This window comes from Phaseolus vulgaris, chromosome 9, assembly GCF_000499845.2.
Source record: "Phaseolus vulgaris cultivar G19833 chromosome 9, P. vulgaris v2.0, whole genome shotgun sequence".
Lineage (NCBI taxonomy): Eukaryota > Viridiplantae > Streptophyta > Magnoliopsida > Fabales > Fabaceae > Phaseolus > Phaseolus vulgaris.
Genome location: NC_023751.2, coordinates 29,595,878 through 29,619,408, shown reverse-complemented (window position 1 = coordinate 29,619,408; position 23,531 = coordinate 29,595,878). Strand labels below are relative to the sequence as shown.

The 23,531-nt window shown below is 33.0% G+C and overlaps 1 protein-coding gene across 6 annotated transcripts; it reads left to right on the top strand.

Annotated features, from left to right (window-relative positions):
• The first annotated feature begins 1,621 nt into the window (after positions 1 to 1,621).
• Positions 1,622 to 20,941, top strand: LOC137820493 (DNA-directed RNA polymerase 3B, chloroplastic-like). 6 transcript variants are annotated; one of them, XR_011082641.1, is made up of 21 exons: positions 1,663 to 2,565; positions 3,124 to 3,327; positions 3,407 to 3,540; positions 4,599 to 4,668; positions 5,136 to 5,194; positions 5,499 to 5,616; positions 5,854 to 5,967; positions 7,594 to 7,725; positions 7,832 to 8,248; positions 8,598 to 8,648; positions 11,251 to 11,321; positions 11,622 to 11,706; positions 11,820 to 11,972; positions 12,872 to 12,954; positions 13,196 to 13,270; positions 14,070 to 14,159; positions 17,634 to 17,711; positions 18,133 to 18,180; positions 18,256 to 18,370; positions 19,313 to 19,416; positions 20,278 to 20,941. XR_011082641.1 is itself a non-coding variant. In XM_068624613.1 (19 exons), the coding sequence occupies exons 1-19, from the start codon at positions 1,798 to 1,800 to the stop codon at positions 20,386 to 20,388; spliced, it is 2,919 nt and encodes a 972-aa protein (XP_068480714.1). In that variant the 5' UTR covers positions 1,622 to 1,797; the 3' UTR covers positions 20,389 to 20,941. The 6 variants fall into 6 exon arrangements, 2 of the variants coding, with proteins under 2 accessions (XP_068480714.1, XP_068480715.1); XR_011082640.1 differs by lacking the exon at positions 17,634 to 17,711; XR_011082639.1 differs by lacking the exon at positions 12,872 to 12,954 and having other exon boundaries at positions 1,664 to 2,565.
• The last annotated feature ends 2,590 nt before the right edge of the window (positions 20,942 to 23,531 follow it).

The following is a 23,531-nucleotide window of genomic DNA, read 5'->3' as shown; positions in this document are numbered from 1 at the left end:
TTTAAAAAAAATTGGTGAATTCTTGCAATTGTGATTTTCATGTATGATTTTTTTTATCTAATACCAAATGTACTTGTTAGGGGTTTATACAGTACTTGCTACTGGTTGGACAATTGATTCTTCTCTCTCGGTCTTGTTTTTTTGTTTCTCTCCTTCTTATCGTGTTTAGGTTTCAACTCTCGGTCAGGAGTGCATCTACAAAAGGTTCTTTGACGTTCAAATGGGTATTTGATATCTAAGTGTAGCTAATATAGTAATAAAGACGTACCTTACTTTTGTATAACATAATTATTTATATATTTTGTATGGGCTCTATCATTGATGATTCATATTTAATATGTATAATCATAAAATTAGAATTACCTGATTTGTCGTATATCCAATTTTTTACCTTGATGTATTTACGCTACCTGGTGGGGCGACCTCCAATACCGGGTGTTATCAGATTGTTCAGCTCCGACTGGTACACTAGCCCCTAGGCTCAAGGGAAATTCTTTTAGAAAAGGCTAGATGTAACTAATTAGTGTTTCAAGGTTGGAGGACATGGGATTGAGCATTGATTACTTCAAATTTGGCGTTCATGGGACATGTTTCATGATGTTTATGTAAAGTTAACATAATTGCCCAATAAGAACAAATCTAACGATTACACTGGTTGTGTCATTTCAAGTTAAAATTGTTAGATGTGAACAGATGTAATGGTTCAGAGGGGGCACGACGTTTCGCGTTCTCGTGGTAGGACCTCTATAAATAGTGGTTCCTTTCAAATGTTATCCTTTGTTTATTTTCTCCGATTCTGAATACCAAGTGATATTCTGATACCGAATTTTGGCTAGGTGTTTTTCACTCTGTTCAAAAGGTTAGTAATGTTGTTGGAGATCCCACATCGATTAAAGATGAGAATATTTCATTGTATATAAGTTGGTGCAAACTTCACCCTATGAGTCAGTTTTATGAGGTTGAGTTAGGCTTAAAGTTCACTTCGTAATAAATGTCTTCCTTTGAGTCTTCGTCCTCTTCTTCTACATCTTTTGGGGGAGTCTTGGTCATATCAGGTAATGAGTCTCGGTCGATGACTTTGTGTCAAGAATGACCACGTTAAAGTCAGACTCACCATAGCTTCGACCCAACTCCATCCTAATTCTTGGGCCACGTTACAAGCCTTTCGACTTATTTCAGATTTGTTTAGTCATTTCTTTTTTATTATAATTATCTAAAAGTATTTCATACTTTATATCGAACCAAATTATAATTTTAAAAATATATAAATAAATAAATAATTAAATATATTTTTCGTCTCTAAACAATAAAATTAATTTTTGTTTATGTCTAAATATTAAAGTTCCTGAATATTTATATTAAGAAAATTATTAGAATACGTAGTTATCAGAATTTTTCTAATGTAAAAAATGAATTTTCAGTGCTATATTATAATATTAAATACATTTTACACTCAAAATTTGTTTGTCACTAAAAAATTGAAATCTAAAATAGAAAGAAAACACCAATTTCATATAAAAGTGTAGAGAAATTAAAAATATATTTAATCCATAAATAAAATGATTTTGCGACAGTAAGAAACTAAAAAGTTAAATGAAGAAAATATGTATTGTAAAAAAATATCTTGTGCGGGTCCAGAGTACATAGGATTGCAAGGTTTAAGAGAGGTTTGAACCTCATCTTGTGATTTCTTTACTTCTGCTTCCGGCGTCGTTGGTGTCCTTGGTAACGACGAACAACGCAACACTCACTCTTTTCTTTTCATCGGTTCTACGCGCAATACCCAAAACAAACCCAATGATATTGGCATATTCATTCCCCACTCCACAGGTTCACGCTTATCACAACCCCAACAGAAGAACCCACCTTCAGATAAAACGGAAACCCAACCGAACACACCAATTTCTGTTAATACCAACTTCTTCGTCATCATCGTTCCTCTTCTCTTGTTCCTCCTTTCCCCTCACGTACTCCGATGCAACCCTGCAGTTTCGCCACCAGCACCTCCTCTCCACGGATGGCAATTTTGTGGTCGAAGACCTTGGTGCCGCCGTCGAGGAGGACGCCGGCCCTACGCCGCCCAGGATCTTCATCCAGGAGCCGCCGTGGCTGTTCCTGAAGGGGTTGCTAATGCAGGAGGAGGAGATGAGGCGGGAGGAGGACGAGGTGAGGCGGAAGGAGAAAGAGAGGGAAAAGTACAATTTGCTGCGGCGGAGGCAGATTGAGGCGGAGACGGAGGCGTGGGAGAGGATGGTGGAGGAGTACAGGGAATTGGAGAGGGAGATGCGACAGAAGATGTTGGCGCCCAATTTGCCGCACGTCAAGGCGCTCCTCTTGGGCTGGTTCGAGCCTTTCAGGAGTGTTGTGGAGGCTGAGCAGAAAGCCCACCGCGCGCGCCCCAGGAAGCAGCAGGATTCTATTGCACCCCATGTCGACGACTTGCCGTCAGAAAAGGTGGCGGTCATTGTGATGCATAAGATGATGGCCATGGTGATGGAGAATGAGGAAGGTTGCGTTCAGCTTGTTCATGCCGCAGTTCATATTGGCATGGCGGTAGAACAGGAGGTAATTCAGTGTTTTCTTTTGAAATTTCAAGAATGGGTTAGTTTTAGGCTGCACCTTTAGAAATATTAGTCATTTTGTAGGCGCAGTCCACTTGGAGTTAGACTTTACTTCGATGTGGCCAGCCACTCGTGTAAGACAGAGTTAGTTGATTGTATCATGACACTGTCGAGGACAATGCAGAAGAACAGAACTGATAAGCCTCTAACGCATAAGTGGTTTAGTAATGGATTGGATTTCGGAGTCAATTTGGATTAAGTTCTTAGCAAACACTTGTGAGAAAAAGAAATAAGATGAATCAAAGATTTTGCATAATTTTAACTTACACACTTCAATTTCTACCAAAAGAAGAACTTATGCTCTGAAGTATTTTAGAAATCTTTCTTAAGTAACTAAAACACCAATTCTTGGTTTAGAAAAGTCTTAACACAAGGGTTTACGATCGACCCAAACTGGACCTTGTTCCAAGTCTGTATAAAATCCCTCTGTATTTGTGGCTTGACTGTAACAAAATTGCTGCAGGTTTTGTATAGACGTTGTAATTAACTTATTGTATTTCAGGTTAGGATTCATAAGTTCATTGAAGGAAGAAAGAGTAGCCGGAGTAACAAGAGAGAGGCTGATGCTGATGACAGTTTGGATAATGATAAAAAAAAGCAAAGGAATCATTTGAACAGTTTGATTAAAAAAAGTAGACTGAAAGAAGTGCAGATGATATTGAAAAAAGAAGAATGTAGTCCTTGGAGCCGGGACACGCAGGCCAAGGTTTTTCTTTTAGTAGTACATGTGTTGTCTCTCTTTTGGTCATAAATCTGGAATTTAACAAGTTAACTCTATTATGCAGCTGGGAAGTCGATTAATAGAATTGTTAGTTGATACAGCATATGTACACTCTCCCGTTAACCAGTTTGCTGATACTCCACCTGATATCAGACCAGCTTTCAGGCACTGTTTTAAAGTCGCACCATGGCATCCAGGGTGAGGTTTCACTTTTTCCTTTCTGGGTGGGGGTGGTAGGCAGGCAGAACTTGATAATTAAGATCTAGGGCCTCGAACCCAACTAAGTGACACTATTTTTCTTTAGGAAGTTAAGATTGGCTATTTCTGTGATCAGAGAATTTTGACTGTTATATGTAATGTGTCTTTAGAAACTGAAAATACTTTACATTAAGTAAGAGATTACAAGATAACAATATAGTTGCAGCCTACCTAATGGCTTGAGAGTCTAATGTGTAACACTCCACAAGCTGGAGCATATAAATTAAATGGTTGATATGCTCCAAGCTTGTTACAAATAAACACAATTTGAGATCTCTAAGAGATTTAGTATATTTTCAGAAACTGAAAATACTTTACATTAAGTAAGAAAGAGATTACAAGATAACAATATAGTTGCAGCCTACCTAATGGCTCGAGAGTCTAATACTTACAAAGGTAAAGCAACACTCCACAAGCTGGAGCATATAAGTTAAATGGTTGATATGCTCCAAGCTTGTTACAAATAAACACAATTCAAGATCTCTAAGAGAATTAGTATATTTTTAGAAACTGAAAATACTTTACTTTAAGTAAGAAAGAGATTACAAGATAACAATATAGTTGCAGCCTACCTAATGGCTGAGAGTCTAATGCTTACAAAGGTAAAGCAACACTCCACAAGCTGGAGCATATAAGTTAAATGGTTGATATGCTCCAAGCTTGTTACAAATAAGCACAATTCAAGATCTCTAAGAGACTTGGTATATTTTCAGAACATTCTTAAAAAGATAGTTAATGACAACATTTTACAAGAGAACAATTAAGATACCACTACTTCCTATGGTGCATTAAACAAAACTATAACTCATATCTAGGGAACTGGGTAATATAAGCATTGCTGTTCTTACTCCTCAACTATTCATATTTAAGAAAAGGTAGATATTCTTTACACTCTGACCAACCATATATCTTGAAAGAGTAGGTAAGGGATTAATGGAAGTTCCTTTATCGCACTTGTTTATCAACTGCAATTTCAAATAATTGTTTTGTGCTTGTAGGCAAAAGTTTTCGAAGAAGTATGGTGTTATACAATGTGATCCCTTGGTCCTAGTTGGGCTTGAACAATGTGTAAGTTGAGACATTGTCTTCCTTTTCTTAAACAATATTATGTCATAGATGAAGTTATTTTGTTCATAGGATAACTACTTAAGTGATAGCTTCATGATTGTTAAGTAAATCCAGTGTTATCTCTTACATGTGTGATATTCTTGTAAGTTACAACTATTTTTTAACCTCATTCCCCTCTTCCCACAAGAACTAGCATTTGGATGCAGGTGAAGAAGGATGCTCAGTCCTTGGTTTTATCAATCTCTGTAAATTCTATCTAAAATCATAGTTTTTGTTGAAATAGTGAAATCTGGACTTCTTCATAAATGTTGTTCCTTTGTTCTGTTATTCTAATGTTTTTGCTATTAAGAATGGAATTAGGCATAAGTTAAACATCAGATACTAATTCATTTAAGTTAGTAAGCATGCACTACAAAAAAGCATGTAACATAAGGTTTTGACTTACTTTTAAGTGTCTGTTTCTGCAGGCCAAACATATGTTCATACCTTACATGCCTATGTTAGTACCTCCGAAAAAATGGAAAGGGTATGACAAATGAAGTGAATGTCTCTCTTGTATTGTATTTTGGAAATGCCCGAGTTTTCTTTGATTTTGTATCATTATAACATGATTTATTGTGTGGAGTTTGAACACTTTCAAGACCCAGGAGAAAGAAATGTAACTAAATGAACTTTTAGAAAACTAGAAAATGAACCTGAATTTGCAAAAAAACAAAATATGAGAATAGTGAAGGATGCAAGTAACTTTTAACTCTTAAAAAAATTATAATTCTTCATAGTTTAGCTGCTTATGCATTTATTTGTCTAACATTTCATGACACTCTTTGTAGATATGACAAGGGTGGACACTTTTTCTTACCATCTTATATTATGCGTACTCATGGATCTAGAAAGCAACAAGATGTAATGAAGAGTGTAAAGACAGCACAAATGCAAAACGTTTTTGAGGTAGTGTATGTAAATTCAAGTTCCTTTTTTGGGTTCCAATGAAAGTGCATGACAGAATTGTGTAAACATATGATCTGTTAAAAGATTTGATGCATTGCAGGCATTACCAAACGAGTGTTTATGAACAGTTTCAATTTTTGTAGTCTTCTATATTTTCAGATTCACTTAATTGTATCTATATATAACTGCTAAGGGTGTAATTTTTTTCATACCAAAAAGCATAATTGTTTTGTGCAGGCCTTAGATATTCTTGGAAACACCAAATGGCGAGTAAATAAAAGAGTGCTTGGAGTTGTAGAGTCAATTTGGGCTGGAGGAGGTAACATTGCAGGACTGGTTAATTGTTCAGATGTAAGCACAAATAAAAAATTATACTTAGTTACTTATGAAATTCTTCTATCTATCCAAATGAATATATTTTATCTTTGCAAAAATGGATAAACACTATTTAAAATATAAAAGGGGAACGGGGTAGATGTTGAAGTCTTCATAAAGTTTGATTGTATTCTCTATATTTTCCCCCATTTCCCTATTGCATTTGCTGGCTAGACTACAAAGATATGTAATAGGGGCTTTACAAACAAACAACTTGGTAGGAACCCAAGCTCGATGGGTCTTAATTAGTGACCCAATATGGAGAAGCACATTAGGTGTACACTTAAAGGCCCAAACACATAGGGCCTTTATCCTCATCTAAGAAGGAGAAGTTAATTTTAGGAGTGAGAAGATAGTGGAATATATTATATAAGGGAATAATGGGGACAAGGGTTTTATTTGAATAGTGATTGACTAATATATTGAATTGGGGTCCTAGCCCAATTCAATAGGTTTGGAAGATTTGTCCTTGCTCTTTGCTTCCTTGTCTTCTAATGTTCACACATCCTAGCCTTATTGAGCTTAATAGACCCAAATACAAAAAAAACTATTTGTAAAATTTTTCACTTGAAAGAAAACTCTAATTACAATAAAAGTAAACTCTATTCTACAATTTTTTATTATTTAAAGTTAATAAAGATTTTCCCCATCTATGCACTTATTACTAGTGTGTCACCTTCTATCGGACCACTCATAAATATCTATTCTCATGTTTGAGATGTGCAGTCCTTAGTGTTAGGGGTTGTGGTGGAAATCTCATATTGACTAAATATTATAGAATATAAGTGGATGCAAGACTCACCGTACAAATTGGTTTTGTAAGGTTGTGTTAGACTTAATGTCCACTTTCTAAGACTAGCTAATTAGGTACATAGGGAAACAAAATAAATATAAAATCTAACTTAATTACAAACTTACTTTCAGTGAATCAAATAGAGATTTAATCCTTTCTTGACACCTTGTCACCAAAGTGGATTGTTGGCCCTTCCATACATAGTTGGGCAAAGCTTACTTGTATTTTCGGGCTCGTCTCCTACTATTCTTGCAACTAGAGAGGTAAGGCTCAATTGTAAGACTGTTTTAGAGTGGCACATATCCTTTTGGAAACCATAGCCAGTAGAAGAGGTGAGGCTACAATATCAATATTCCTGCCTTGAGGACAAGGCAGATTCCAGAGGCAGTGGTAAAATGATGGGAATCTGAGTCCTATGGGTTTCAATTAGTGATCCAATTGGAGAATCCTCTTAAGGTGTACACTCGAAGGCCCAAACATCTATTGCCTTAATTCTCCCTTTAGTTAAGAAGTGGAACAGAAGGGATAAGTTGAGAAGATAGTGGAATCTATTATATAGGGAAATAATGGAATATTGGGGACATATATTTTTATTTGAAATATAATAGTATCTTTGGCTTGGGTATATATATATATATATATATATATATATATATATATATATATATATCCGTGTCATCATGTCCTATTTTTTGAAGATTATACTTGTAGTAATGTCTGTGTCAGTATCCGTGTTACATAGTTGCAAATTGTTTATTCAACCTTGTCATCAATTCTCAACTTTAACTATATTCTTGTTTGACTTGTAGGTTCCTTTACCAGATAAGCCACCTGTAGAGGATTTAAACCTAATTCAGGAGTGGAAATGTGCTGTGAGGAAGGCGAAAAAAATTAATACGGAAAGGCATTCTCTAAGATGTGACACTGAACTTAAGCTTTCTGTAAGATCTTCCCTCATTGTAGAATAACTTTCATGTGATACATTCAATTCTATCCCCTGTTTCACTAGACCAGTGATAATTAAAACCAAATAAATTCTTAAAACAGGTGGCAAGAAAAATGAAGGACGAGGAAGGCTTTTATTATCCACACAATCTTGACTTCCGTGGCAGAGCATATCCTATGCATCCTCACTTGAATCATTTAGGTTCTGATCTGTGTCGAGGACTACTTGAATTTGCAGAAGGGAAGCCACTGGGAAAGTCAGGACTAAGGTGGTTGAAGATACATGTAGCAAATTTGTATGCTGGTGGTATTGAGAAGCTGTCTTATGATGGCCGGTTAGGATTTATAGAGAATCATATTAATGATATAATTGATTCTGCTGATAACCCTATTAATGGAAATCGTTGGTGGTTAACTGCTGAGGATCCTTTCCAGTGCCTTACTGCTTGTATTAATCTATCAGAGGCATTAAAAAGCTCTTCACCAAATTCTTTTATCTCACATATTCCAGTTCATCAGGTAAATGCTTCATTGTAAGCTTTTAAAAACAATGTAAAAAGGAAACTGTGATAGCTGTTGCCTTTCGGGTGTTCTTTTCATATTAATCAAATCAACTCCAAGTGTAGACCCTCAAGACGAAATTAAATTTTCGTTAAAGTTTTACTATCTGAAAGCTAGCATGCAGTCAAAGAGAAAGCCAAAAACAAGAAAATAGAAAATAGAAATTCGTACCAAAACTCTATTAGTGAACACATTGTGGGCTTTTTTGTGTTGCAAAACTCTATGGTATGAGATCACTTTTCTATTTATAATTTTTGCTGTATGAATAAAAATATTTGTCAGTAATGCTGCTCTATTAAATTTTTAGGATGGTTCGTGTAATGGCTTACAACACTATGCAGCGCTGGGAAGAAATGAAGTAGGTTTACTTGTCTTATTTTTGTTTTGTGTTGCAATCACTCTTATTATAATCTATTTTTTCTAAATTTCTATACTTTGTTGATTTGTTTATGATTTTTCTGTTGTATAATGTTTTTATATAGCTTTCTTCAACATTTGTATTTTGATTATTTTTCAACATTTTTTTCTTTTACTATGTAAAATCTTATTTTTTGTTGTATCAAAACAAAATTAATCTTTAGATCGCTTTTTTACTGAACATAACCTTAAAAATTGATTTTATAATTGTTGAAATTTGGGTGTAAATATTGCACATGTATTGTATAACAAATATAGATTGATTTGTTTGTATGAAATCCCAATAGGAGTTTATTTGGTAAATTTGCTCCTGGTTTAGAGTCTTTATTTCTGGAGATTTATTTCCTTTATTTCAAGAGATTTATTTCCTTTATTAGGATTTCGTTTTTCTTTTAAATACCCATGTATTGTATCATTTAAGATAATTAAAGTAAATCTATAATTATTGCTTACTACCTACACAAATTTTCACTTGGTATAAGAGCTCTAGGTTTTTGCTAGAGCCTTGGTCTCTATTTTTAACACCTACAACCTTCATTGCCATTTATCTTTAAGAGGGTGTAGCCTTAACTTAATTGCTGCAACTTCATTGTAACACCCTTTATTGTTGTTTTCTCTTTGTAAAATTATCTATTAGACTGTCGATTGCTAATTTGCATCTCCATGATGTTTGATCCAAAATAAACAAAAAGAAGATTTTAATTTTTCACAGAAGACTAGTGAACTCCAAGGTATTATATAGTTTACACGAGAAACCCTTTGAATCTTACTCTGATGCTTTCTCAGGTAATGTTTCTTGTATGAGTGTCTCTTATAGGGCTAACACTTGGATTGTGGATTTCGGAGCTACGGATCCTATGAAATACTGGTCTCTACTCTTTCATTCTTATACCCCATCTCCAAGCAATACGAAAATTAGTATTGCCAATGACTCTTTAGCTACAGTTGCATGATATGGAGATATCCATTTACCCTCCAAATCTATTCTTACAAATGTTCTGCATGCTCCAAAACTCTTGACAAGTCTTATCTCCATCAATAAACAAACATATGACCTCAATTGCTTTGAAATGTTTTGGCATCTTTGTGTTTTTCAAGAGCAGGATTTGGGGAGGAGGATGGACTTTTCTAAGGGAAGAAATGGGCTCTACTACCTAGAACCATCTCAAGAATCCAAAGCTAACCAGCCCATTTCTCTTTTCAGTGTATCAAATAAAGACACTCTTTGGTTGTACCACTGTTGCTTAGGACATCCATCTTTTTCTGTTTTGAAAATTATCTTTCCCCATTTATTTGAAATCTAGATACCTCAAAATTGCATTGTGAGGCTTGTGAATTAGCTAAACACACTTGCGTGTTTTTTCCCATTAGTAATAATAGAAGTTCACAACTTTTCCAATTAATCCATAGTATATGGGGATCATCTAGTATACCTAGTATTTCTGGGCCCGTTGGTTTTTTAACCTTTATGGATGATTGTACTAGAGTTAATTGACTCTATTTTCTTAAAGAAAAATCTGACATGAGCATTGCTATTCCCAATTTTCATTTAATGATTCAAAATCAATTTGGGGTCAACATAAAAGGACTTAGGTTTCACAATGCTATGGACTATTTCAACCAAACTATGTCTACTTTTCTTCATGTGTCTATACTCCCGAAAATAATTGAGTGCCAGAGAGGAAAAATAGGCACTTGCTTAACACCACCTGAACACTTCTCTTTCAAGGGAAAGTTCCAAAACACTATTGGAGAGAAACTGCCCTAACTGCTGCATATATGATAAATAGACTTCCCTCACACAGTCTAGAGAACAAAAGTCCACTTGATACCCTAAACAATTTCCCCCCTCACTTCAATATCTCAAATGGCCTCATTCCTAGAAAATTTGGATGCACAACTTTTGTACATATCCACAACCAAAATAGAGACAAACTCGATTCTTGGGATGTTAGATGTGTCTTTCTTGGTCTTATATATATACATACATTAATTGGATAAATTTGGAAACAAACTGCCTATTCTAGGAAATAAATCCCTGAGATTGTGGGATTGATATTCTAGTAATAAAAACAAGATACAAGACCAATATACAGAATTAAAAAACAGTAGGAATCAAATTTTAAACTTCCTAAAATATCTCGACACCAGTCATATTGCTAATTGATTTACCATTTTTTAAATGATTGGCTTTGAATTTATATGCATCAGCATAGTTTTAGCCAAATGTTGTGATTGATTTTTCTTTTCCCTCTGTTCAGGTCTAATTAAAATTGACCTTGTTCTATTTTCCTGACCTGGGTCATTGATCTGTAATTCTTGAAAATGTTCTTGATTGCAATGATTGATAATTACGTGTGTATGACAAGGTGTTTGTCTCATTCTAAAATTGCTACCATGATCATAGTCAGTGCAGAGTTCATTAATCTTCCCCACATACATATATGTTTCCTTCCATTACTTGGGTGGTGACAAATTATTTGATTTTATTTTCTAATCTCGGATTTACCACTCTCTTTACTGGAATAAATGTACTTTCTCAGCTGGAGGCTGCGGCAGTCAACTTAGTTGCAAAGGAGAAACCTGCTGATGTTTACACAGAGATTGCTGTTAGGTATATTAAACTTATTTTAGCCACATTTCCCTTTTTTTCTGATAGTACAATATATTGTCCTCCGAGCATTTCTCGTTACTTCTCTACTCCCTCACCTTATAAAAATGTTTACATATTTTTGTTTTTTTCATTGAGAAGTTGCATTTTTTTGAAATCTTACTTCATGACCAACTGTGCTTTAGAGTAAATTATCCAACCTCAGAAATTTTGTGGTCCGTCATCCCATGTGTGTCCAATTAATTCTTGTCATAATTGATTTAGACAATTAATATTTTAGTCACATAATTACGATATGAGTAGGGTTCATGATATAATGAGACGAGACAGCAACAAGGACCCAGATACTTTTCCAAATGCTTTGTTAGCAAAGGTGTTGATTGATCAGGTCAGTCTTTATTTAAATTTTCAAAGTTGTGCTAATTGCTAAATGATAAATACTGTAGCCCATTCATTTTGGTCTTTTTTCTGTTCCTATGCTAAACTTTTGGAAGTATTCAGATTGATAGGAAACTGGTCAAGCAGACAGTAATGACTTCTGTTTATGGTGTTACTTTTATTGGGGCAAGAGAGCAAATTAAAAGAAGATTAGAGGAGAAAGGTCTCATTAATGATGATAGACTTTTATATGCTGCAGCTTGCTATGCAGCTAAGGTGGGTATCAGCTACATTATATTCTAGAATTTTAACTTATCGAGATTGCAATAGCTTCCTTGATGTGTCATTATTAATCCATGATCATTGTTGTTAAACTATAGGAAAGAGAGAGATATTGAGTTCAAACAATATGAATGCTTTATTTCTATTGAGAAAAAGGAAGTCGATGCAATAAAAAAGGAGATTTGATACCCTTTAATAATAAAGATATGCTATGAAAATAAATTAAAGTGTTCCTAATAACATATAATCTACATATTCTTGATTTTATAGGATTGTGCCATGCCAATTATCCAAACGCCAATTCAAACCAGTCGTCCACGCACCCTCTGCCGTGACTTTGCTCCCACTCTCCGTTGGCTATATTTTTATTTTTCTTTCCAAATTTCAAGAAAGAAAATTTCTTCCAAGACCACACAAACTCCATAACAGATTCTCTTATATTTGCAAACCATATTGTTAGTATTGAGAAGATGTATTGGTCTAACTATTCCATTTCGACTTCTGAAATCTGGTTATGGTTAAGTGGGTGTGGCTACAAATCTCATTTCATTACAATTGCTGAATCCGTTGATGCCCAACTATGTAGAGTTCTTAAATCCGTATTCACACCTCACTCAAACCTATTTTTCATCCCCATGAGATGTGTCCATCAGTTTGGAGTGAGGCTTGTGCCCTTTATATCAATGACATAATTTCTGTATAGTGTTTGCCAAGATCTCTTAACACTTCTTGTTCCTCAACAATATGAAGGTGCTATGTCTACTTATCTTTGGTGGCGTTTTGCTACCTTATATGATTTTAATGAGTTCCTTCCACCATCTCTAGATGTGAAGAAGGAACTTGAGAACCATAATATGTTGTTTATGACCTTTGGCTTGTATGCCTTGCCACAGTGGTAATTCATCTTCTTGTCTCTCTCAATCTCCTTCCTTTGGTCCTTGGGTCATTGACTTTGTTGCAACTGCTCATGTATCTGGTAATTATTCTCTTTCCTATAGTTTAACAATTTCATTCTTAGGTCATTTCCTCCTGGAATGGTCAATACTTGATAGAATAAAACAGTGAAGTTTGCTTTCACTAAAATTTCAGCATTTATGCAAAAGAAAAGAAAGAAAGAAAAATCTTTGTACACATTTTCTTGATGTATTTAAACACCCTTTGTCATTCTGATTTATGTTAGGAAGTTTGATCAAAATTCTCAAACTTATTTTCAATAGGTGACATTGGCTGCCCTTGGAGAAGTTTTTGAGGCTGCACGTGGCATCATGAGTTGGCTCGGAGATTGTGCAAAGGTTAGCTCTCTTTTCACAGTATGTTGGATTCCAAATGATGCTGTTAGTTCTACCGGATACTTTTTGCACTTTGCTTGTGGGCGGTCTCTTCTCTTGTAAATGGTGGCTTTGAAACATTCTACAGGTTAGGGTTGTCCAGAAATAACTATTCTGAATTAAAAAATTTAATAACTGAACTAAATTAACTTCAAAATAACTAAACTGTCTTCCAAAATCAGTTTTAGTACTGATTTGTTATATAAAAAATGCACCGAACCTAAAATATTTTCTATAGAAAAACAACTTATGTTGTTGGCTTCATAAAATTTTTACTGATTTTTATAACGCACAAATTGTTGGAGGCGACATCTAGAATAGGAAAGTTAATATGTTCATGAAAAGTTTTTTCTACTTGTGTCTTCATTTACATTATTGGAGTCACAATACAGGTTTTTTTAAACTCTCAATTTTTCTACTTATTTCTCCAGGCTCAACGTATGAGCACTTCTACAATGGACAATGGAATATTAATAACCACCATATGTGTACATGGTATTTTGCACGATTATTGTGAAAAATAACGAATACTAAGAAAACATTTGTACAATATTAATCTATGTTTAAACTTTTTTTCAAAATCAGTTTGTTGTAGTCCAAATAGTTCAGTCCAAAGCTGTTAAATAGAAGAAAAATTAGTTCAATTTAGTCTCTATGGTCCATTTTTCAGTTCTATTCAATTTGGATAAATTATTTTTAACAATTTAATTCAATTTTTAAGAATTCGATTCAGTTTAGTTATTTTTGAACAACTTTACTACAGGTGATTGCTTGTGAAAACCAGGCTGTTTGCTGGACGACTCCTCTTGGTCTTCCTGTTGTACAACCATACTGTAAAACTGAACGTTATCAGGTGAGCCTTCTGCATATCAATATTTTTTCATCGTTTTGGTATTTGTTGAATTGAAGAGAAAACAAGAGACATGGGTTATAAAAAGAAGAGACAATTGAATCCATATTTTCTAAAAATGAAGTAACTACTTTATCTAATATATTAATATGTCAAAAACTAACTAAATTTAAGATTGCATTTGACTCAAACTTAATTTCTAATTTCTTCAAGTTACAAAATCATCTTAAAACTTCCATGCTTATATAATGACCTCACCAGAAGAAATGACAGTCATGTAGCCACTGGCAGAAAAACTATAATCTTGAATTAGTTCAACTTAACAAAAAAATAATTTCCACCTTTTGATGTGATAGAGCACTACAATATGGATCAAATCAAACACTTTTCCTTCTGTGCTAAATGCAGACTTAGAAATAGGCACATCTAATAACTCTCACGCTATGTTTGAAAGGATTGAAAATCTAGATGAATTAATTTTCCGCCAATCTAGAATATACAAATTTGCACTTGTATCAAGTTCTTCCTCTAAATACTTTTGAAGCTCAAATTTGTTTGAACAGTTTAGCCTTGTTGTTTGCAAAAAATTATTCCAACCATATGATCATTCTTATAACTAGGTATGTCTACATGTGCTTGTTGTGTGTCATTTAGTTTCCCCTTTATGACTTTTATATTCACCAAACAACAATTTTAAAGAAATATCCAAGTTTTACTTTAACACACCTTTTTTTATGTCTTTTTTGGATCAAAAGTTGATCAATTGTCCTATTCATTTATCTTATTTTATATCTTGGATCTATGACAACAACAATTACCTACAATTCAACTAGTTAGAATCACCAAATTATTTCTCATTATTTTCCATTTTTTTCATTCATCTTGAATGTAGTATTGTTGAACTTAAGCAAAAAGCTGATTCCATTCGGAATTCCTACCACATCTATCATGTACATATTACTAGTAAGATAAGAGGTACCACAAATGCGAAAGTAGCATCATGAAAAATGCTCAAGAAAGGTAGAATAGAGTCAACATACTATGACTCTTCATAAGAGGGCACACCACTCCCTTTTCCTAACTCATTGACATATTTGGTTTCATGACACCCAAGCTCATCAATGCCTTTTTTATGCTTGAATGCATCATCCAACATCCAATAGGTTGAATTCAATCTTGTTTTAACATCCAAGCAAATATGATTCTTATATTCAATGTTTGTATGTTCAACATACTCTTTGAATTTCAAAATTCTAGGAGACACTTTGAGATCTTACATCGACTAGAGATATGCCCAAATTAAACTATATAAATGTTGTGCAAACCTCGTCTTACAAGCTGATTTTGTAGGATTGAGTTAGGCTTATTCTCTGCTTTCTAAGATGTAAGGGATCTCACAATGATTAGAGATATGACCAAATTATAGTATATAAGTGACTATAAATTTCATCTTGCGAGTCAGTTTGTGAGGTTTAGTTAGACTCAAAATCTATCAAAAGGTATCAGAGGCTATCCTAACGAGGTTTGTTAGACTTATCATGCCACTTGCTCCTCCTCTATTCCTACCCTCAAATTGTCCAGTCTTTTGTGTGATGGAATGTATTGAAGATCCCACATCAGTTACAGATATGACCAAATTATAGTATATAAGTGGGTGCAGGGTACAAACATCACCTTACAAGTTGGTTTATGAGGTTGAGTTAGACTTAAAGTTCAATTTATAAGACAATCTAACATATTTCACTGTAACATGGATTCTTAAAACATAGTTATCAATCTCTACTCAATTAAATTCAAAATATTTGCACAACAACACATATGAATATGACCCTCTCAAACCCAAGGTATGCAAAGACAATAGTCTTTTCTTCGAGTGTTAATCACTTATGTCATTTGATGTAGCATTGTATACTGTCAAGCTCAAAACACGACTCAACCCCCATTCATCCAAGCACGACTCAAGAAATTTAGCCATGACCTTGCCTGTATGGCTTATAACTTTAGTGAAAATTATAAATTTGTCTGTGCAACTTCCATCCAATCATTATTGTTCAAATGAGGTATCAAATACTTATAACTTTGATTTTGAGGTGAAATCCATGTATCAGTAGTGACACAAAACTCTTTTGCAATATTGAGAAATAAACATCTTCCGGTATACCTTATTCACATTTCATATTGTCACAATGTTATGTGATAATGTATGCCACGATTGAACCTTAAATCTTGGTTGTAAAGCATTTGAATACCTCCTAAAAGTAGGATGCTCTACAAATCGAAAGGAAAGATCATCTCTTAGAAACATTTTTACTAGTTTTTCATGACAAAATTCTTGGTTGAATTGGCCATAAAAAGGAAAGTTAATATTTTCATCAATCGTTGAAGATGCACCTGCCCTTTTGCCCTCTTTTTTCTTCTTTATTGGAATTTTTTGGACATCTCAACACATGATTAGGCATTGGAGTTGTGACTTTCTCATATTGAATAAACATATCACAATACTTGCATTGAGCCCTATTATCAGACATAGGTTCTAGTTGAATAACGACTCCATGCTTCTGATCAATTTTTCCACCCCTCATGGCAAAGGGATCTCACATTTGTAGAGTGAGTGCTAGCTGGGGGAATAGAAGCCACATACTAAATTAGGTTTGAGACTGGAAAGTTATCTTCATGCATTTGATGACATTGAATCAATGATATGGTAGTGTGACAGATGGTTGGCATGAAATGAAAAGTTTAAATATCTAAAAGTAAAAAAATGTAATAAATCAATCTGAATTTTTCTTCTTACTTCTTTAATCATCGTAATAGAAAACAAAAATATAAAAGTAAAAATAAAAATAAAAAGAAAACAAAAATTAGAAATAATACTTTTCCTATTAAAACTCCACCGCCTATGACTAAAGAATTATGTTTCTCTACTTAGATATTAAGTATTTTTACTCATTAAAATTAGAACCATAAATATAGCTTTGGGTAAAGAGTCACTTCAATACAACTAGTATGACATTTTGATTTTAGTACAATAAGAAAAAAAGAACAATTTTAGCATAAAAAACTTTAATTCTGTTGGTTTTGTTTGCACTCTGATAATGATTAAGGAAATTGAGCAAGTGTTTGGTCTTTAGTAATTGACTCGTGTGTTTGTTAAAGGGGAAATTAACATTAATATGCAATTAACCTTGAAGAAAGCCTTTTACCCTTTGCTTTTTGGTTTGTAAATTTAAAATCCTTTGTGATTCCTTCAAGGTTAGTTGCATATTAATGTTAATTTTTTCTTTAATAAACACACGTGACAATTACTAAAGATCAAACATGTGCTTAATTGTCGGATCATTAACGAAGTTCAAACAAAACTAACAAAATTAAAGTTTTTGTATTAATACTTCTATCTTTTTTCTTATTGTACTAAAAACGGAATATGTCAATACTTCTCATACTGAACAGAGTATTTGCCATGCAACTCTTCTTCAGATGAATGTGCATCACAATTGAAGGTTTTTGGAAAGTGGACTTTAAGTTTAACTCAATCTCTCAAAACCGACTTATAAGGTAATGTTAATATCCACTTATAAATTATAATTTGGTTACATATCTAATCGTTGAGAACTAGACATTTGGAGCGTGGGAATAAAGGGGGCTCAATAGCGAGTAGAACGATAAACTTAACATTTGTACTATAACTGTATATAGATCCTAGAATAGGCTCACGGCCTGATTCATGAGATGTTTTCACTAGCAAACCGTTCAGTTGTGAAATTAATCTCAAATTATAGCACAAATATTGAGAAATTCTAGCTTTCTGTAAAATGGAGTTCTCGTATGACATTGATAATAAATAAATAAAAATTATAGAAAATAACAATCCACATTCATGTTCCAATGATAATATATTTCAATCAATCTATATGGATTTTAAACTTTTTGGCTGATCTCCATATGTTTTACTAATGAATCTCACCATGTACTGCAGATAAGAACATCTCTTCAGCTTTTGGCTTTGCAGAGGGAGGGGAGTGCTGTAAGTATAAACAATCTTGATATTCCACTTTTATTTTCTTTCTGAACTATTTTGGTCATTAAAACTATATTCCAGGTATCTGTCAAGAAGCAGAGAAGTGCATTTCCTCCTAACTTTGTACATTCATTGGATAGTTCGCACATGATGATGACTGCTCTAGCCTGCAATGATGTTGGATTATGTTTTGCAGGTTAGAAAATCACATTTTACCAATTAAAATGATAAATATATGTGAAGTCTCCCTTTGGAGTAATAAATTAATAGTAGTCTGTACTTTGTTATACTTTTTAAGGGTATTATAATTGTATGTTTTTTCTTTGGTGTTTGTTTAATTGCATTACGAAGTACGGATGGAGTATAAACCAATTACTTTTACAATTGTGAAGAAAGCGCAGTTTGGTTGACGCTTGCATTTAGAGGAGTTTCTTTCTCATGAAATCTGTAGAGAGAAATGGTATATATTCATGTGATAGAATCCCCCTTTAGCGTGTTAGCTAAGCTGAGGAACATATATACATATATCACGCATAGCATAGGGATTGGCCCTATCCCATATACAAAATATATCTTTAATATATCTAACAAAATCCATTTTTTTTCTAGTGAAGTTCATCCTAAAATTGATATATGTATAATAAGTGATTATTTTTTTGGAAAATTGCTTATTTTCTCTCTTTTTTGTGAGATAGAAAATTCAATCTTTAAGTCCAATGGAAGTCTGTTTAAACCAGCTTCACTATAATTACTTCTGACAGAGAGAAATAAGGAACAAATGAAACAAGTGTCTCCATAAGCCAAAATTAACTTACGCACAAACTAATTTGTAGAAACTCTCATATATATGGCTTCTTAAAAAATAAATAAAAAAAATTGTGATTCTCAACAGTCTCATTAAATGTGTTCTGATATACACAGAAGTTCTTGAGTTATCGTTGTTGAATCAACTTGCATTTGAAATGCTCAAGACATCAACTCTCTAAAATACCAGAAACATAGAGAATATTTTAGGTTTATCTATTTTTATGAATAAAATACCAGTTTAGCTTTCAGGTTCTATAAGGGGCTGGAGCCAGTGTCTGCAGAAGAAAAATGTCTTTTTTTCTTATATGTAGTGCTTAATTATTGTTTGCAGGGGTTCATGATTCATTTTGGACACACCCGTGCGATGTTGAGAAAATGAATCAAATTCTGAGAGAAAAGTTTGTGGAGCTTTATAACATGCCTATACTTGAAAATGTAAGTTCTTTCTCTGGCTCAAGAATTATATGCTTATTTACTTGCACTTGGAGTAAAACTAATATTTTTTTTATCTCACTTATCAAGTATATGCTAAGTTCATATAGACCTTAATTGTGGGTGAAATTAATGTTTTTCTAAATTTAAAATATAATTTGTAAAAATGAAAATAAAACTGCAAAAGAACAGAAATTTGGTATGAGGTTAGTTTTTCTGAAACATGCAAATAGACAGACAACATAACATATGCACACGTTCATCAAGAAGGACCATTTAAATGCATATAATTGGTCGTAGTGGTATTTGCTTGAGGACACGAGCACTAGATAGAACTGGAAGGTTTCTACTGCCTGAAAATTTAAAGTAAATTTTTATTAGGGTAGAAATGATGTCAAGTCTTGGGCAACTGTAAGGTTGCTGTTTAGGGAAAAGGTCATGAATTTGAAACGTGGAAATAGACTGCCCTTATGGTTGCAAGCCTACCTGCATCTACCCTCTCCAAACCCGTCTTGGTGCGGATCTTGTTCCCTTCATCTCTTACATAATTGTTGAATTGACTGTATTTGTTTATTCACTTTGTTTTGTACAAAATACTCTCCCTGTGAATCATTAGGAACACATAAAGCTGAGCTGATCCCACTAAAAACAAATGTTGGTTGAGAGAAATGCTATGTTTCTTATGAAAGTACTGTTGGCCAATACTAAACTGGATAACATCTAAGTTGAAAGTAAACTCATGCTAAAATATATGATCTGTGTAATTCAAAACTTTTTCCATTTTATACCACCAGACTGGAGAAAACAAAACTCGTAGGCTATTTTCGTTAAGCTTTTCATGACGAATCCTTGATTTGTTGGCAGTTGCTCGAGGGTTTCCAGACTACATATCCAGGATTGGCTTTCCCATCATTGCCAAAGAGAGGCGAGTTTGACTTAGAGAAGGTTCTTGATTCTCCGTACTTCTTCAACTGAACAATTCTGCAGTCAACAATTATAAGTTGCAGTTAAAGTATTCTTACATCCAATGCAAAATATGGACGAACTTATGGGGTGCAATTCATCCTTTCTGGAAATGAGAATAATGATCCAACATTTCTTGTGGAGAAAGCCAGGAAGGAAAGAAAATAGGTTCTGATATTTTGAAAAAGTTTCTTGTTCTAGAATGCTCATAACTGGTGTCAGAGATCTATTTAACATAAGGCGACATAAGAGATAAGCTTTTATCTCCCCCCTCAAATTTATAATTAAGGTTTTGGGGAAGGAACTCACCATGGAATTTTAATGTTGGTGATGTTCAACACCTGAATTGAGTTGCTGCTGTGCAATAGACGTGGCTACTTCTAAATGCGTGCAGCAGAATCTTCTGTACAGTGCGGAACTTAGGGCTAGGGCTAACCTTGACAATGCATTTTGTTTGCTTGTAAAATATATGTTGATGTATTATAGTAGATCAGAGGAATTCTGGTTACGGTTACAATCATGCTGTTATTCTTTATTTCTAATAAAATTATTTATTTACACGAAATTCCTTTTTGAAGGTTATTATTATATTGAGAAGGTTTGTCCTTGTTATCTCTGTTTTATAGTTTGCATACAGATATCTCCCCTCGTGTTAATAGGAGACTGTTAACATCTGAACATAACATAATATGAGGACCATTTAAAAGCACGAGTGATCACATAAATTTAGCCTTGTATTGTATCATTGCTCAGAGCTTCATGATGGGGTAATGGGGTAAAAGGCTTGAGGAGTCTAGTTTTTTATAAGTTGTAGGGTTCTAGCTTTAACTTTAAGGCAATTACTTCGTCACTGCATATGAAAAGATGAAAATGCTCTTAAATAAAATGAGGTACAGATAAAAATATATTCTGGATCTTATTTTTTAGAATATGTTTTTGGATTTTTCTTTTCAGAAATTTTTTGTATTGTGAAATTATTTTTTAAGAATGAGATTTTGATTTTTGAATTTTATTCTGAATTTTTATTTCAGAAGAGAATGATCTCTTCTTGTATATGAAATGTATTATTTTCAATTCTAGATTTTCATTTATGGAAGGAAAGGCATTTTCATAAATTTAAGAGTATGTAGAGTGCCGGTTCAAAAAGTTGGGTGTAGGGAAAATTTGCCTAACTTTAAGCATAAGTGTTTCCTTCATTAAAAAAACAAACAAAAATAGTCTAATCATAATAAACTTTTATTTCAATATAAAATATTTTTAAATCATATTTTTAAATATGATTTGATTATTTTTATAGTTTTTTTTTTAAATTTAGCCATTTTGATAAAATTTTAAAAATTATCCCAATTTAATAAATAAAAAACTCCATAAATCTATTTGGTCTTGTAAAAAAATTTAATATATAAAACATTACTTGTTTTCCTTTTTAAGTATTTTATGTTTTTGATTTTCAACTTTGATCATATATCTTCAATTGTCCTTTTTTGTACACTTTAATTCAAACAAGACAAACTGAGTGAATGATTTGTATAATTTTGTTAAGGCAAATTCTCTCTGGCTGGTTGCATATAATTTTTAAATACTAAATGTATTTTTTTTATTAAAATGAATACCAAATTGGTTAATTCAGAATCTCAAATCTAATTTATGATTGTGTATCAGATTGTACAATTTAATTTGTAAATTTAAAACACAAATGAAAGAAGATGTTGTTATAGTCACTGAAAGTAAACACTTTACACCTGCAACAATATAAAATATGAATCAAAACTGTTCTAAGAAAAAATGACTCAAACTTGATTAGTTGGAATACATGCTGACAGAATTGAATTAACTACAAATGCAATAATTGAAATGGAATTATAAATCATTATTTGAGTGACAAAGAATAAAAGTAAATATGATGCAAGATCATATGCTAAATCAGAATTAAGGTGTAAACACTCTATTTCATTAGTAAAATTTTAGAATTAAAATTAAAAATAATAAAGTTTTAAAAATACAAAAAAAAATAAAAAAAATAAAGTTAAAAAACCAGAAAAAATATATAATGTTTAATTTTTTTAATAAAAAGTATTACAAAACTAAGAAAGAACAATAATTTCTTATTTAATTATTTATTTTATCTCTCTTTAATTTTCATTTTTTTATAAAAATAACAAAAAATAGCAAAAAATACTTTGGACCTATTCTCTCCTCACTCACATTTCACTCACCATACATTTTTGTCAATTTCTCTCTGCACCATATCATTTTGGATGTGCACCCAACATAACTTTTAAAATCCCATTTTGTCCTTGTCTTCTTTGTTTTGTAAAAAAAGGTGTAGTGGAGCTTGGTTTTTTTTTCAGGTGCAGAGGAGTTATTGTTGGTGCAGTGTTGGTGTGGTGGTGGAGGGAACGTTTCACTCTTAGCTCCGTTTCACATTGTTCTGAGGTAAGACAACACATTCATCTTCGTTTTTGCATTTTTTGAGCTGAGATGTTTCCGAATAACGATATCCAAAAGCTTGGATATAGGCTTACGAATGCATGTGTCCATAATGCATTGTTAGTGACTCCGCATATACAAATCTGTAAGTAAATTTGATTTCCAGTTTAGGTTTCTGAATGCACATGTCCGAAAGTGAAATTTGAGTTCTGGATACCTATATCTAGAATGAGCATTCGAGTTTCGGATATGAATATCCAGAATGGTTTTTTGGGGTCTGAATTTCTACATCTAAATGGGTTTTCTGGCCTATGGATATTAATATTCGGAAGGTAATTGATATGTTGTTTTTTCAGCATTGGCAATGGATATGACAAACTCATACATGGGAATTTCAGAAGAGATTGATGTGTGGGATGAATTAGATGATATTGATCTGGATGCAATTGAGCACGTGCACGAAAATTATTTTATCTAGGTATATCCTAAACCAAATAAAAAGTAAGTCATTTAACTTAAAAGTTATATAACTTATATTTATAACTTTTATAGATGAAGCTCAAAGATGATTGTCCAATTCCACCTATAAATATATTGTGGGTATTACATCGTTATCCTATGACTCAATTTTAGTAAATATATTACACTAGCCGGATACAAATTTATACATAAATAATGTTCATTAGACAATATTTCTAATTTTAATATTTTGTAGTAAATACTTA

Bases quoted from the DNA above. Each gene is read 5' to 3' on its own strand.
- LOC137820493 (XM_068624613.1), top strand. From the start codon at position 1,798: ATGATATTGGCATATTCATTCCCCACTCCACAGGTTCACGCTTATCAC. The intron at 3,541-4,598 runs GTGAGGTTTCAC...TTGTGCTTGTAG, and splicing joins GTCGCACCATGGCATCCAGG to GCAAAAGTTTTCGAAGAAGT. The intron at 8,249-8,597 runs GTAAATGCTTCA...TTAAATTTTTAG, and splicing joins CACATATTCCAGTTCATCAG to GATGGTTCGTGTAATGGCTT.